The sequence below is a fragment of the Brassica rapa genome, chromosome A09, assembly GCF_000309985.2.
Source record: "Brassica rapa cultivar Chiifu-401-42 chromosome A09, CAAS_Brap_v3.01, whole genome shotgun sequence".
Lineage (NCBI taxonomy): Eukaryota > Viridiplantae > Streptophyta > Magnoliopsida > Brassicales > Brassicaceae > Brassica > Brassica rapa.
In genome coordinates this window covers 13,894,208-13,908,743 of record NC_024803.2, presented here as the reverse complement: position 1 = coordinate 13,908,743, position 14,536 = coordinate 13,894,208, and the positions used below count along the sequence as shown (strand labels likewise).

The 14,536-nt window shown below is 34.0% G+C and overlaps 2 protein-coding genes, 1 long non-coding RNA gene and 1 other non-coding gene across 5 annotated transcripts; 2 read left to right on the top strand and 2 right to left on the bottom strand.

The window, feature by feature from the left end:
• The first annotated feature begins 292 nt into the window (after positions 1-292).
• LOC103839660 lies at positions 293-3,336 on the top strand. Its single transcript, XR_004451795.1, has 3 exons — positions 293-2,637; positions 2,758-2,828; positions 3,135-3,336. It is a non-coding gene; the product is annotated as an uncharacterized LOC103839660 (long non-coding RNA).
• Positions 3,337-5,169: 1,833 nt separating this feature from the next.
• TRNAF-GAA lies at positions 5,170-5,242 on the bottom strand. The gene has a single exon. It is a non-coding gene; the product is annotated as a tRNA-Phe (tRNA).
• A 1,603-nt stretch (positions 5,243-6,845) lies between these two features.
• Positions 6,846-8,614, top strand: LOC103839662. Its single transcript, XM_009116162.2, has 4 exons — positions 6,846-7,064; positions 7,275-7,403; positions 7,501-7,773; positions 7,845-8,614. Exons 2-4 carry the CDS (start codon positions 7,281-7,283, stop codon positions 8,487-8,489), a joined length of 1,041 nt encoding a protein of 346 aa, XP_009114410.1. The 5' UTR covers positions 6,846-7,064; positions 7,275-7,280; the 3' UTR covers positions 8,490-8,614.
• On the bottom strand, positions 8,612-11,820 carry LOC103839661 (replication protein A 70 kDa DNA-binding subunit C-like). 2 transcript variants are annotated; one of them, XM_033280932.1, is made up of 3 exons: positions 10,976-11,820; positions 10,803-10,902; positions 8,612-10,730 (listed from the first exon to the last, which is right to left on the bottom strand). In XM_033280932.1, the coding sequence occupies exons 1-3, from the start codon at positions 11,266-11,268 to the stop codon at positions 8,778-8,780; spliced, it is 2,346 nt and encodes a 781-aa protein (XP_033136823.1). In that variant the 5' UTR covers positions 11,269-11,820; the 3' UTR covers positions 8,612-8,777. The 2 variants fall into 2 exon arrangements, with proteins under 2 accessions (XP_033136823.1, XP_009114408.1); XM_009116160.3 differs by having other exon boundaries at positions 8,612-10,902; positions 10,976-11,819.
• Between the last annotated feature and the right edge of the window lie 2,716 nt (positions 11,821-14,536).

Below are 14,536 nucleotides of genomic sequence, written 5' to 3'. Positions count from 1 at the left end.
ATATACACTTATACCCCTTTGGTTAATTAATAGAAACCTTAAGGTTTAGAGTTAAGGGGGTGGGGTTTTGGAATTAGGGTTTAAAATTTTATAAAAAATAAATACTAAAATAAAAATAAAAAATTTTAAAAACAGTTTCAAAAAGTATTTTTAAATTATAAAAAGAAAATTTGAAAAAAAAAAAAATTTCGAAAAAAAATTTCAAAAAAAAATTATAAAAATTTTGAATCTAAAAAATATAATCTGAAACTATAAAAAAAATTTCTTTTTTTCATTTTTTTTATTTTTATTTTATTTATTTTTATTTATTTTTGTTTGTTTATTTAATTTTAAATCAAGGGTATTAGGGATATTTTACCTTTTAATGAATGTCATTTTTGTGACTTTCTCCTTCTAGTGCTATTTTTGTGACATAAACTTCAAAATGTGCTATTATTGACAATTGCCCATTTTATTTCTTCCATATTAGAAAATATCTGTGAAATTTAATTCAATTTGTTATTAATTTTATAACAATTTTCTCCATCAAAATGATTTTTTTATTATTAAAAAATATTAGATAAGTAAAAATTTATTTTTATGATAAAATATTATTATTTTACATTCAATATTACTTTTTATTTTTCAAATTTGTATCTATTTTACAAATCAAATCAAACATCTAATAAAAATATATATGTTTTGCTAGATATGTAGATATCAGATATTTAGAAGGTTGTGAAACGGGTAAGTTGTTAATCCAAAAATAACAAAACAGATTAAAAATATCTTGAAAAATTCTTCCATACCACTTCTAAATATATATTAATATCAACACGCTCAAAATATAGGAGAACTTCTTTTTTTTTTAATATAAGAGATTTACACCCAAAAAAATATAGGAGATTGTAACTTGGTGTCCGTGTTTGTTTACAAACACTTTGAACTGAACATGCTTTGAAAAAATCTGAACTAAGGGGATGATTGGTAAGTGCTGTAGCTTTATATTTTTTGCTGTAGAATTTAATCTGTAGATTTATTTGCTGTAGCTTTCTTTGCTGTAGATTTCTAAAGCACTAATTTTTTGCTCTGGAAATAAAGCTCTCTACAGCCATATTTTGATTTTGCAGAGAATTTTTTGCTGTGAGTTTTTTAAGGAAAGCAAAGCTCGATTGGTTGAGATATATAGCTGTAGACTAAATTTTGGCTGTCCAGAGCATCTACAGCCCCAACCAATCATCCCCTAAATCAAAATGTTGAAAATATTAATTTCCGGCAAAGAAATTCTCAGCTAGGCTATTTTTAAAATCAAAATTATTTAAAATGTTTAGATAATTTAAAAATTCTCAGCTAGGCTATTGTCTCGTGTTATGTCCATGTTTGATGACTTTTGAAGTTTTGAGTTTTGACCTTTTTTATTTATTGGGCCAGAAAATTCTTTTTCTAAATATATGGTCATCTATATATACTATATTAAAAGGGGCTGATGGAGGCTTTTTAGAGTGTCTACGTCGGACATGAAAATAGTCCAATCATAACATTTCGTTTTACCACGTCACCATGTACTTTTTTCGGTTTATGACTGTACGTATGCGCTCTCTCTAACAGTCAAGGTGGGCTTCTGTATGGGCTCTCTCCAAAAAAAATTATTGGCCCACCCAGCTCCTACTTCTTCGTCTTCAAGCTTCGGAAGTCTATCCCGACGATTCCACTTCATCTTCTCCGATCCCTAATTTTTTTTCCGCCGTTACCTTCTCATCAATGACTATGTTAAAGCGATTCTTCAATGTTCTGTTCCACCTCCCCTTCAATGTTCTAAACCCAAGAACGAAGCAGAGACCATACAAGAGAATAACAACCCGAGGAAAGAAGTGTTCGTGATCAAACACCGGAAGAACCACGAGCGATCCAAGACAACGAAGACAGGTCCGAAGGACTCAACAGCTTCCGAGGAGAAATCAACCGGTACTACTACAAACCAGACTCCAGCCGATGTAGACGCGATACTGATCTAGTGCGGAAGACTAAGCCAGAGCAACTCCGCCGCGGCGGCGAAAACCAAGAGGTATTCTGTGTCCAAGAGGAGCTTCGACTTTGACAACAACGGTGACGCAGACAAAGCCGACGAAAGACGGAGGAGCGGAAGAAGAAGCCTAGCGGCGGATTCATCAGCAGCAGCGCGGTGGCGGAGAGTCGCGTCGGGAGCGGAAGAGACGGACTCTGAGCAGCGTCGGGAGCGAAAGAGACGGACTCCTAGCAGGGAGAGGGAGGACTCGAAGAGCTACCGATCGGGGAGTAGGGAGAGAGGAAGCGGTAGCAGACGAGTAAGCAGATCTCCGGAGAGAAGATCGGAGACGACGAACCCTAATAACGGCATTGGCAGTTCTGTAAATTCGAGTAACAACAACAATATACCTGCCAAGTTCGTTTCGGTTCCTGCAACGGATAAAGAGAAGAGAAGCAGCAACAACAACGCAGATGCGTCTATTAAAAGGGTTGCTGTCAAGATAGATAACTGGTGTAGCAAATAAAAGTCTTATAGCAGTTGGCGAGACAAATCTTCTCTTGAAAAAGACTATTCACCATGTTTCTACAATGTTGAAGAGGGTACCCCTTAAGCCGAGAAAAAAACTATAATCTCTTGATTCCCACGTTAATGTATGTTTAATAATCTCCAAATCTCTGTCAAGCATATATTTGTGCTCAATATCTTGAATGTGTTTTAACTTACTAACAAAATGTGTAAACTGGCTTACTTTGTGATAATTAGTTTTTTAGGGACAGAAGAACTGGTCAATGGAACATAGCCAGCTTGAGCCTAAGACTGAGCTTTGATAGAGGAACGAAAGGTACTGATACACAATTCTTCTCTTTTTGACGTAATTGTTTGATTTGTCAAGGGTGTTTGAGCATTTGAGATCTTGAACATAGATTTATCCTTCATGAATAACTTTTACCTCCCACTTATTTATTTGCTTGCCACCGACTGATTCTATTGTTATGTGAACGTGTAGTTTCCTACATTTCTGCACCATTTGGAGATTATATTGCTTCTCCACTACTACTAAATATACATGGTTACAAAAAGCTTTTCCTGCAAACTAGAGTAATGTACTCAATTTTGATTCATCTCAATGGTCAATGTGTCTCTGAAGGTGGTTCAAAGAAGTCTGCTGAAAATGGGTTTATGACAGGAGGTGGCTGTAATAGCTCGAGCAGCAGAGTAGGAAGACAAACCTGGTAATTTATTTTTCTTTGAAATCGCATGTGTATGCACATTAATCTTTTCTTAATGTACACATTATTGAGTATTGAATAAATTTGGAGGGGATAATGTCACCAGAACTTGATGTCAAATTCGATTATCATTATTTGCCTGATTCATGGTCCAAGCTGTGGAGTAGAAGTTGTAATGCGGCTCTGGAGACAAATCAGTGTTGGGTAGATAAGGTATTGAATTATTTTTGGGTAAGCGGAAATGGTTGTTCAACTGTATACTAATATTTGTATGTTTTGACTCCAACCGTTGAACATGAAAGGAATGTCTCAAACACCTGAAAAGAAGTAAGTCACAAGATTCATACACCACAGAAGAAGTAAGACACAAGAGTTGGAAGTGGTGACGACAATGTAAGAAGAAAACTAAAAGAATATTTGTAATGGGAAGATTAAAATAGTTTATACGGTTTGTGTGTTCCTGAGGATTCGGTTTGGTGTGTTTTGTTTTCATTGCCAAAATGGTGCGCTTAGTAAAATACCATATAATATTTAAACTGAAATTATTCATATATACAATAAAAATTACTTTCTCCATTTTCTAATAGATGAGGTTTTAGAGATTTTTTTTCAAACTATATACAGTTTTTAATTTTTAATATGAAATTTATTATTTTTATTGGAGTCAAACTATATATTCTGATGGTTGAGTTGCAATTAGATAGATTGTGAAGGTGTTCTTATTATAAAATATATAGAGAAACAAACTAATACATTTAAATTTATAACTATTTATATTTTACTCTTATCATTTGTAGATGTTACTGTTAAGAACTAAATAAGAGTCATGCATTTTGGTTTAATATATATTATTCCTTGCTACGTACCAGCATAATAAAAATTAGAATATTCTTTAAAATAGTTATTAATTTAGATTATATACTTAGTTAAATATAAATTATCTACAATTTAGTTTTCATACTGACATTTTAAACAATTTTTTTTCAATAAAAAATCTTTCCACACAAAACAAATTGGAATATTTAAAAAATATAGGAATTAAGTAAAAAAAATGCAAGTTTAGTGATTTAAAATAAGTTTTATCAAATTATTTATCAATTTTACATTTTTTCACCATCCCATACATATTCAGATAGTAAAAAAAAAATTGCATTTCACTCATATTTAAAACAAACTAATATTTATATTCTCATTTAGATATATGTGTAATATATATGTATTAAATATAATGATATTTTCATAAATCCGGGCGTAGCCTCGGCAAAATCTCTAGTGTACATAAAACTTAGGTATAAGAGCATCTGCAACAATGATTTTTAAAAAAGAATCCTTAGCATTAAATTATTATAATAATCTGTGGAACCTTTAAAATTTAAGAATTTGTGTCAAATTAGTCTTTTTTGCAGTCCCTAGTTTTTTTTGTCGATGGTTAATTATGCTCTTACAAACTATGAGAAAATTACAATACGATTCTATAGCCGACAATTCTATCTGCCTTATGAGGATTCACGTCTGACTGCATCATCCTGAGCCGTCCTATGAGATCCATGTCTGACGGTACTCCTTGCGCTATACCGAAGATCTCTTGTATGCTTTTCTCCATAAATCTGCATAATTCGCCTTTGCTGAGATTTGAAACTCAGACCTCCTGATGTAGAAGTATTAATGAACCCTTAGTTAAACCACTGGACTAAGGGGGCTTCCACAAAAACTTGCAGTCCCTAGTTAAGGATCAATTTTCCGATAGACTTGTTACTGTGTGCAGGTTCCATTGCCACGTGAGAACCCACGATTGGCTCCTTTTTAATTTTGTTTTAAGCTGAAAAAAATAAAAATAATAAAATAATCTTAAAAACTTACCTGGGTTATCGAGCCGAGAGTATCGGCATTGCTGATGCTCTAAGCCCTTTAACAAATTGATCTTCAGATCGTGGAAAACTTAAAACTTAGGAATGCGGTGAGCGTGGATCGAACACGCAACCTTCAGATCTTCAGTCTGACGCTCTCCCAACTGAGCTATCCCCGCAAGCTGTTAATTGAATCCGAACTGACTTATATGTATTAGTTCAGTTTATTTGTTTTCTCACGGTTCATAAACTATATCCGTTTTCTTGTGGCTTCATTTAGATGAAGATATTCTTGCATGGTGATTTTTCATGATTCCTGGTGGAATTTATTATGGATCCTTGCTCTCATCCCTAATAATGTAACTTCCAACGCTTCCTCGTTCATTATGGCATCCAATATCAATTCGCTTAACTTCCTTGATGATTATGTGTTTGTCCCATAAGTTTATAGAGTTCTGTTCCTCTTTGTCATAGTTTCATTTTCTTAATTCTTGTTTTTGGGGACAGTTTTCACCACACCGGCTTATGGTTCTGGTCAGATTTGGTTTGTAAGAATTGCATTCAACCTGTTTAATATAATCTACTGATGAAAAAAAACAATACCTGACCCAAAATCAGATTGGTCAAGATGGGAAAATTTCTTGCTGGAGTGAGAGGTACTGATCAATTCTAATTTCTAACCTAAATGATCCACTAGGCAGACAATAGTTCAAACCTACATTTTATGGTGAGCTTGGTTTTCTTTTGTAGTTTTGTATTATTGATCTCATCATGGTCTTGTGATTTTAATTCTTGATCTCTTGCTAGCATGATTTTATGCTATACATACTGAAATTTATTACTTCGATTATAATTTTTCATGAACTAAATAGTTATGTATTCATAATATACTTGGAAGCCGAAGTATTTTAATTTTTTTTGAAAGTTCTATATAAGTAATATTCCGTTATATATCTGGGAGGCGACAAATCAAAATATTCAAAAAGGTGACACGATTTTGAATTTACATTATCATTGTGATATGATATTGACGTAATCTTTCAAAATCGATATGTTACTACTCGAGATGATAACTTCTCTGATAGATCTTATCTTTGATTGATTTGTCTTTATTGAATGCTATAGTAGTTTCTCTAATAGGGAATCTTGTGAATTTCTAATGATGGAGAAGTTCCAGTGATAGGCTCCGGAAAATCTGGCGGGGTTCAAATTATTTAGTTGGTTTGGAGTATTAAGTTCATGGGTCTAACATAAAGAGACCGGTACAAATAGGATAATCTCAAAGATCACTGGAGATAATAGCGGTTACTTTTTGTAAATAAGTAATTCATTCCTTTTTGAAAATAGATTAATAATCTGGTTGGTCAATAAATCTTAGATGTTATTTCTTTACACTTCAAGTTTTTTTTTAGTACTGATAACACATTAAATTTCTAATCCTATTAAATATGATGATCAACTATTTATAACATATGCGATATTGATATTCACACTTCAAGTTTACAACGACTACTTAGCCACTCCACTGATTTCTACAGTTGGATCAGATTATCGTAACGACAAAGGTCATGAAGATCCATCGCCCATGTTGGGATTGTGAAATCCTGTGTCCAATCTATATTATCCGATTAGTACAATATTGTCCACTTTGGGTCTTAGGCAAGCCCGCATGGATTTAATTTTGGTTTCCATCCCAAAAGGCCTCCTACTATTAGAGTTGGACATCTCTTTATATATTAGACACTCTTTGTCTAATTATCCAATGTGGGACTTGGATTGACATCTCTCTCAGCCCATTACCAAACATGCAAAATAGTCACGCTTGATCACCAAAATAGTTAAACCGGTGATCACCGGTTCTATTAAAAAGGAACAGTTATACGGTTCAACGACCCAACCGGTAACAATAATACAAACTCCTATACACGTCCGTGTTCACCACACGTTTTATCAAAAGCTCTGTAACATTCTTCCCGGCGAGAACAATCGAAATATTCTCAGGTGAGTTTCTCGATTCGATTCCGTGCTTTATCATCGTTCCGTTCTCGATTCCTATTACATATGAATGATTTCTAGGGTTGATAATAAAATCGATCATAGTGGGTTTTAATATCGTGTGAATTGAATATTTGGGTATTTCAATTTGTGGAGCTTCGCATCCTGGATTTGTTTGTTTCTTATCGAAATCAATTTGAATTTCAATTTTCTCAGGCTACAATGGATAATGAATCATCTAAGTGTCCCTTTGTTGCTGAAAGCATTATCCAGAAATGCCCTTTCCTCAGAAACATCAACAAGCCTACCAGTTTCTCCCTCTCCTCCTTGAATTTTCAACTTCCTGTAACTATTATCTTACCCTTTAAACATGAAAAAGTTTTATAATCTATTTTTTTTATTGAATGGGGGATGTAAAGTTTTTATCTTGATTTTGATTCAGGTGGTGCAAGGAGATAGTAAAGGTCCTATTTTTGAAGATGGTCCTGGATTTGATACTGCGTTTAAGCTCTTCCATGGCAAAGACGGTATTGTGCCGCTTTCTGGACATTCTAGTTTCAGAGATGATCTTGAAGACGAGACACCGCAGTTCAATCCTCTTGCGGGGAAGGTTGCTACGATAAGCCTATCAGCTTTTGGTCCTGGAGGACCTTTTAGCTTTGGTCCCTTTTCAGACAAGTATAAGAAACAGCAGAAGAAACCCAACAAACAAGAGGTAAGATTGTATACAAAGACTTTACTATGGAGATCAGTAACTTATTCAGTTTTTGCTTTGTTTATTTGCAGTCTGGGGACTCATCGAAACACGAGGCAGTTGGTGACGAGTGGCTAAAAACAGGGAACTGTCCAATAGCGAAATCTTACAGAGCTGCAAGTAAAGTCATGCCTCTTGTGGCTAAAGCATTACAGCCACCATCTGGAATGAAATTTAAATGTCCTGCTCCTATAGTAGCTGCGAGAGCTGCGCTTTCCAAGACCCCTTTGGTTAAAAGCCTTCGCCCTCAGCCTTTACCTGAAAAGATGCTTGCGATAGCTCTCATGGGGATGGCTGCAAACGTGCCTCTCGGTGTTTGGAGAGAACACACCATCAAGTTTTCGCCTTCGTGGTTTGTGGCGGTCCATGCTGCAGTGCCTTTCATAGCTATGCTCAGGAAGTCTGTGCTGATGCCTAAAGCAGCCATGGCTTTGACCATTGGAGCTTCCATCTTGGGACAGGTGATTGGGTCAAGAGCTGAACGTTACCGTCTCAGAGCGGTGGCTGCGAGTACAGTTGCTGAAACGTCTACTGTTACTGCGGGTGATGGATACAGCCAGGTTTCTGATGATTCAGGGTTTGGTAAAGGACATTGTGGTGCAGGGGAAGGAGTGAAGGAGGTTTATTACAATGTGAATGTTGGTGAATCTGCTAAATCAACTGGACTCTGCTATTGATATATGTTCTTATCAAAACTACTATGTGATGATTGGATGTTTTATGTGTTGGGAAGTTTTGTAATTGTGTAAATCAGAACAAAGGTGTCGTTTTAAAGTGCAAATAAAGAGCAATTGGAATCTGATTTTGATCATATAACTTTAGCTTATTTAACGGTGAAGAGATTTATACAAAGCACCAAGAAAAAGAAAACTAAAGTGAACGTGAAACGGTCAAAACAGCCTCTGACCTGAGTATCCAAATGTATAAAGATAATGATGGAGATGTGATATAGTTACTAAAGTCTTTCAGTAGCTACTGCCAACATGTTGCCTTGGCATGCCTCTTCCTGTGTTTCTCCCCTGTGTGCTCATCACATAGTGTTGTCCTTGTGGCTCACTCATAAAGCTTGGGCAGTTAGCAAAAACATGACCATTGCTCCCACATGCGCCACACAAAATCATACCACCTAGAGGTCTTGGGTCGCTACTGAATTGATTTGCTGCAGGTAACCCAAATTCTCTGCGTGGCACCTCCACTGATGAGGTTCCCATACCGGAGTTAAATGCACTAGACCTGTAGCTGGAACTCTCTGGGTTCATAGTTTCCGTTCTGAGTTTATGTATTTCCTCTAGGAGGGACCTGGTATCTTGAGAGTAGTCCAGCTTCTCAGCTTTCACAACTGTTGCTTTCACACGTTGTTCATCACCATAAGTTTCTTCTTTAACCTTCAGCTTGAAAATGTACTTGGTGAAAGCAGCCTTGCGGATGATGTCTTCAAATTTCTCCTCATCCTGTTCCTCATACTTCAGATAATACAAATCTTTCGCAGGCATTCCCATTATCTCCTCACCAGCTTCCTGAAACGCAGTGCCCCAGGTTACGCCTGTATGATCCTGTAACTGTAGCTGCAATATATACCTATAGTCACATTCATCCACGCATTTGTCACATCTCTCGCACCGCCAAGTCCCATCTCCGTTATTAGTCACCTTTTTGCTGCATGGACGATCTCCATTCATGCTGGGACAAGCTGTGTAGCAGAAATTGTCAACCTTCATGAATGAAATGGTGGCAGTGACTGTGATCCAGTCTGGCTTCTCTGAGGTCCCTAGATTCTCTTCCTTGATTTGAGTGATCACCTTGCGAATCTCTTGTCTGCCAACGCCGGAAGACACTCTAGATATCGAGATACAAGGAGCATTACGTCCTTCTCTCTCGTACCACTCCCTCACTTCTCTAGCTTCAGGGAAGTCTGGCTCTACGTAGAGTTGACTTGATCCAATGGTGCTCACTTGTTTCCCGTTAAACTCACTGACCCTCCCCGCCTTCACAGCAAGAACCGGGAATGCACCAGAGTCACAAAGACTTTGCAGTCTCTGTCCTTCTGCGTTGCAGAAGTTACCCCACATAGTTACTTCCACGCTTCTCCCTGAGATATCCATCAACCGAAATGCCTTCTTCTGCACCTCAGTTCCGCTCTTCCGCATGATTAAACCAGTCGGACTGATGGACAACACAATACCAATAAGATCAACGATACTATTGCTCTCCATGTTCTCAACATCACTTATGTAACAGAAACGGAATCTATTCCGCGGAATGGCCGCATCATCCTCATAGCATTGCTCTACAGTTGACCCATTCTCTAACTGTATTTCATAGTCATTAGGGAGATGATTATACTCTTTCCGAGCAGGCTTCAAAGTTCCCTTTGAGATCAGATAAACGTTACCAACAACAATCACCTCAAAGAATTTATCAACCATCTCGTTGAAACAAGTAACACGAATCTCCCCACCGTCAGCATCAAGGAGATCAAAACTGAATAGCTTCCCATCCCCATGAGTCTTATTATAAGTCTTAAGCTCTCCTTTACTCGTGACCCTAGCCTTAATAGTCCACCGACCCTGGTAAGGGTTAAGAGCAGCGATGGGAATAATCAATGGAGTAGCTTGGTTCCTAGCCACTGGACTCCTGTTAGCATACATAGATGGTGGCTGAGGCTGCACCGGTGGACGAGAATAATAAGTCTGCTCCTGCCTAGAGCTTCCGTAACCTGCATTCGAGCTGCTCACGTATGGCCTAGCAGAAGGTGATGTACCAGAAACAAAGGGTTGTCTTTGAGCAAATTGAGCTTGTGATGAATTGGCTACACTCCTTGTAGCCTGTTGCTGGTTATAACTAGTACCAAAGGTCTGTCTTTGAACAGCTTGAGCTTGAGCTAAACTGGCTACACCATTGACTTCAGTCCTTATAGCCTGTTGCTGGTGAAAACCAGTACTAGTACCAAAGGCTTGTCTTTGAGCAACTTGAGCTTGAGCTAAACTAGCTACACTATTGGTTTGTGCATTAGGAGTCAACAATTGAAGAGGATTCCCAATGATATTACATTTCTCCGCAATAATCTCTTGCTCGTTAACAATAACAATCCTGCCATCACAATACAGCTTTTAAATTGATTCGTTTCTACAATCATCAGAATCAGAGCGTTGAAGAATCATACCTTCGATTCCTTACGGGGCTGCAGTTGAATCGAGTGAGTCTGAGAATCGATCCGATTTGAATGCTCCCTTGCTTGACGAGAGCGTTGGAGGTAGCGCTAAGCATGCCTTCTTGCGACTGGATCCCGTCGGACAAGGCGACCTTGTACCTCTCCACGCTCAGCTCCTGGTTCCTCCGCACTTGCTGGATCATCTTTATCTCCGTCACTTGCAGGATCGGCGTCATCTCTTTCTCCTCCTTCACTTCTCCGCTCAGCATCTTCGCGATCGCTCCCGCCGTCAGATTCGCCGCCATCGTCTCCGATCGCACTGTAGAGAACGCGATTTTTGAAGCTGTGGTTTGGAGAAAACGAAAGAGTGGTTTTGAAATTTATATTATTGAATTTAGGGATTTAATGAGATTATTATGAGAGCTTTGAGAGGGAAAGTGGGAACGTTTCCGTTAGTTTGGATTATTTATAGATTGGGTCTTAATACTTTATACGGATTACGTTTTCAATTTAAACCCCCATATTTTCATTCAGTTTCTCCATTGTTTGTGGCGACTATACGATGTTTTAGAAAATAATAAAGATTTAGTTGTAATGAAATGAAAATCAAGGGACAAGAGGAAGAATGACATATAGTATGTAATTTTTGAATTAATTCCAGTATCATTTTGATCCTCAACGGTTAGAATCCTCAACTTTTCCATTAATCTTCTGTATTAAAAGAGAAATACCATTTTTATCTACCATAAAAAAAAGTCATACTAGCCTTATTAGGTCTATTTCATTAATTACATTTATTTAATTATTTACATTAATCTATTAAATATATAAAGATATTAATAATAAATCAATTTTAACTGTAAATTTAAATTTTATTTGTAGTTATAACAAAATGTTAACAAAAAATCTAACAAAATCTTTCTAATTTTTTTAAATATTTTATTTAAATTAATACCATTGATTAATTTTGTAATTAATAATATATACTATTATACATTAATTTAAATAAGATTTTAATATAAAACAAAATAAAATAAAAGTGTATGATATTTTTCAAATTTTATAATTATATTCTATATCTTCTTTATTAAAAGAAATACCATAAAATTCATACTAGGTCTATTTCATCAATTACATCTATCTGATTATTTAAGTTAATCTATTTAAAATATAACATTTCTGAAACATCTTATAAATTATATAGATATTAATAAATAAATTTTAACTGTAATTTTAAATTTTATTTTTACTTATAACAAAATATGTTAGAAAAAATCTAAGAAAATCTTAATAAAATTTTAAAATATTTTTAAATTAATGCAGTGATTAATTTCATAATTAATAATATAGTATTATTATAATCTATTTACATATAAAATTCCACAATATACTAAAATAAATAAATAACATAGAAAATATAAATTATGCTAAGAAAATATCAGCTCTATAGTATAACTAAATAAAATTTTAAAATGTATTGTATTTAGTCTATAAAAATTAGAAAAAATGAAGGAGATTCGCAATTTGTTTATTTCATACTATGAATTTATTTTACCAAACTGGAAAATATATTAATATATAATAACAATTAATAATAAAGTTAAATGTATAAAATAAATCATTATACATTAATAATATCGAATAAGAAACATAACCAATAACCTTATAGATTTACACAATATATAACACTAAAATGTAAATTATATCTTTAAAAGTTTTGCCATGATATTTGTTATATATTTACAAAATGAAAATCTACCCGCACGGATGTGCGGGTGAAAAATCTAGTACTTTATTAATTAAAAACAGCAACCACTACAGATGTAATAATTGTTTGTCATCAACTATTAGGAAGATGACACGTTTTCTTTATAGTCTCTAGGGGATTAGTTGACGTCTCTTCCGCGAGAGTCGATCGATCTTCATGGCCCTCCTCTTTTTTACATTTTTTTTTGTTTTTTTTCTTATCTTAATATTCTTTCCGTTCCTAAAAGATCCATATTTTAAAATTTTCACACTTTTTAATAAAATATATTAAAGCATAGCTGTAAATGCATAGCTTTTTGTAATTTTATATTTCTTATATTTTTAACCAATAAGATTTTAAGAAATACAATGAATGTTCTTGGACTTCACAATTTTTCATTATTAGTTGACAAAAATTACATTAAAAATATAAAATATGTATCTTTTTTAAAAAAAAATTTTCTCTAGAATATTGATTTTTTAGGAACGGAGAGAGTACTCACTAGGTACTCGCTGATGTATCAGCGTTGCCGCATGCGCTCGTATTTCAGGTGGGTTTCTGAAAAAACAAAAGAACCCGAAAAACACATATGTAATACAGTATTTGAATTAATGTCCAAAATAATATATTTGATACCTAGATAAATAATTTAAATAGTTAATTTTATCTATTTATTTTCAATGTGATAGTTAAATAAACTCAAATCTAAAATTTTATCAACCAATTCGAAAATTGATTCAAAATCTAAAATATATATAAACAATTATAAGAACATATCTGAATCCAAAATGTTATTAAGTGAACATATATAAAATCTGAACGGAACCTAAATACATCTTCAGTTCATATCTATACTTACTTCTAGAATTTCTTTTCTTACAAATTTACCTTTATAATATAATAGTATACTCATTTGTATTTCTTTCTGTAAAATAAAACTTTTATAGAAAAATAATGTACGATATATCTAAAGATTGTTATTTTAGAAAAATACCCTGGACTAAAATCTCATTTCTATTCTAAAAAAATTTCTTTTAAAAAAAAAAAGGCAAAATATATTAGAGATGATCAAATAGATTAAACCCAAAAAAATTCAAACCCGTCAATCAGCACAAACCAAGTGATTTTAAGAACAAACTAGATTTTGACCCGTCCTTCATAAATTTTAATGAAGGGCGGGTATATTTTTTGTTTTTATTTTTGAGAAATTTAAATTTTATATTTGTGTTATATTAATTTATTTAATATAATTTCGATAACTATATTAAATATGTCAAATTTCATAACTATACACTCGTGCCATATGCATTTCATAAATTGTTTTTAAACTTTATTCTTAAAAATTGCAACATATTATATTTTCCTGTTAGTTACCTAACATAATTAGTCAAGAATATTCGTATTAAAAAAATCTGACTCAGAATCGACTTAAAAATCAAAGTCTTATATTCTATTGAACATAGTTTATATAATCGAACAGTTCTTAAAGTGTTATATCTGAAAACCAATATCAAATCCAAGCCGCACCGAAGACCGAACAAATTTTTGAAAAATGTGTAAAAATAAAATTTTAATATAATCTATTAAATATATACAGATATATGTAAATATGTCAATATGGTCTTAACTAACTTTAAGTAAAATCACATTTAATAAATATTTCTTACTCGAATAACCTATTTAAAACTCGTTAAACTAAATGAGTTTATATGAATATTTATTTCTATTAAAAGTCCACCTAAATCCGTTAAACCCTATTTTAATATCATGTACTTTGTTAATTGATAAACTTAATGTATGTGTAAAACATTTAAAGTTTAAATAAA

Excerpts from the sequence above, each read along its gene's own strand:
- LOC103839662 (XM_009116162.2), top strand. The coding sequence starts at position 7,281 with ATGGATAATGAATCATCTAAGTGTCCCTTTGTTGCTGAAAGCATTATC. Across the intron at positions 7,404-7,500 it reads CCTTGAATTTTCAACTTCCT|GTGGTGCAAGGAGATAGTAA; the intron begins GTAACTATTATC and ends ATTTTGATTCAG. Across the intron at positions 7,774-7,844 it reads AGAAACCCAACAAACAAGAG|TCTGGGGACTCATCGAAACA; the intron begins GTAAGATTGTAT and ends GTTTATTTGCAG.
- LOC103839661 (XM_009116160.3), bottom strand. The coding sequence starts at position 11,268 with ATGGCGGCGAATCTGACGGCGGGAGCGATCGCGAAGATGCTGAGCGGA. Across the intron at positions 10,903-10,975 it reads AGCCCCGTAAGGAATCGAAG|GATTGTTATTGTTAACGAGC; the intron begins GTATGATTCTTC and ends TTGTGATGGCAG.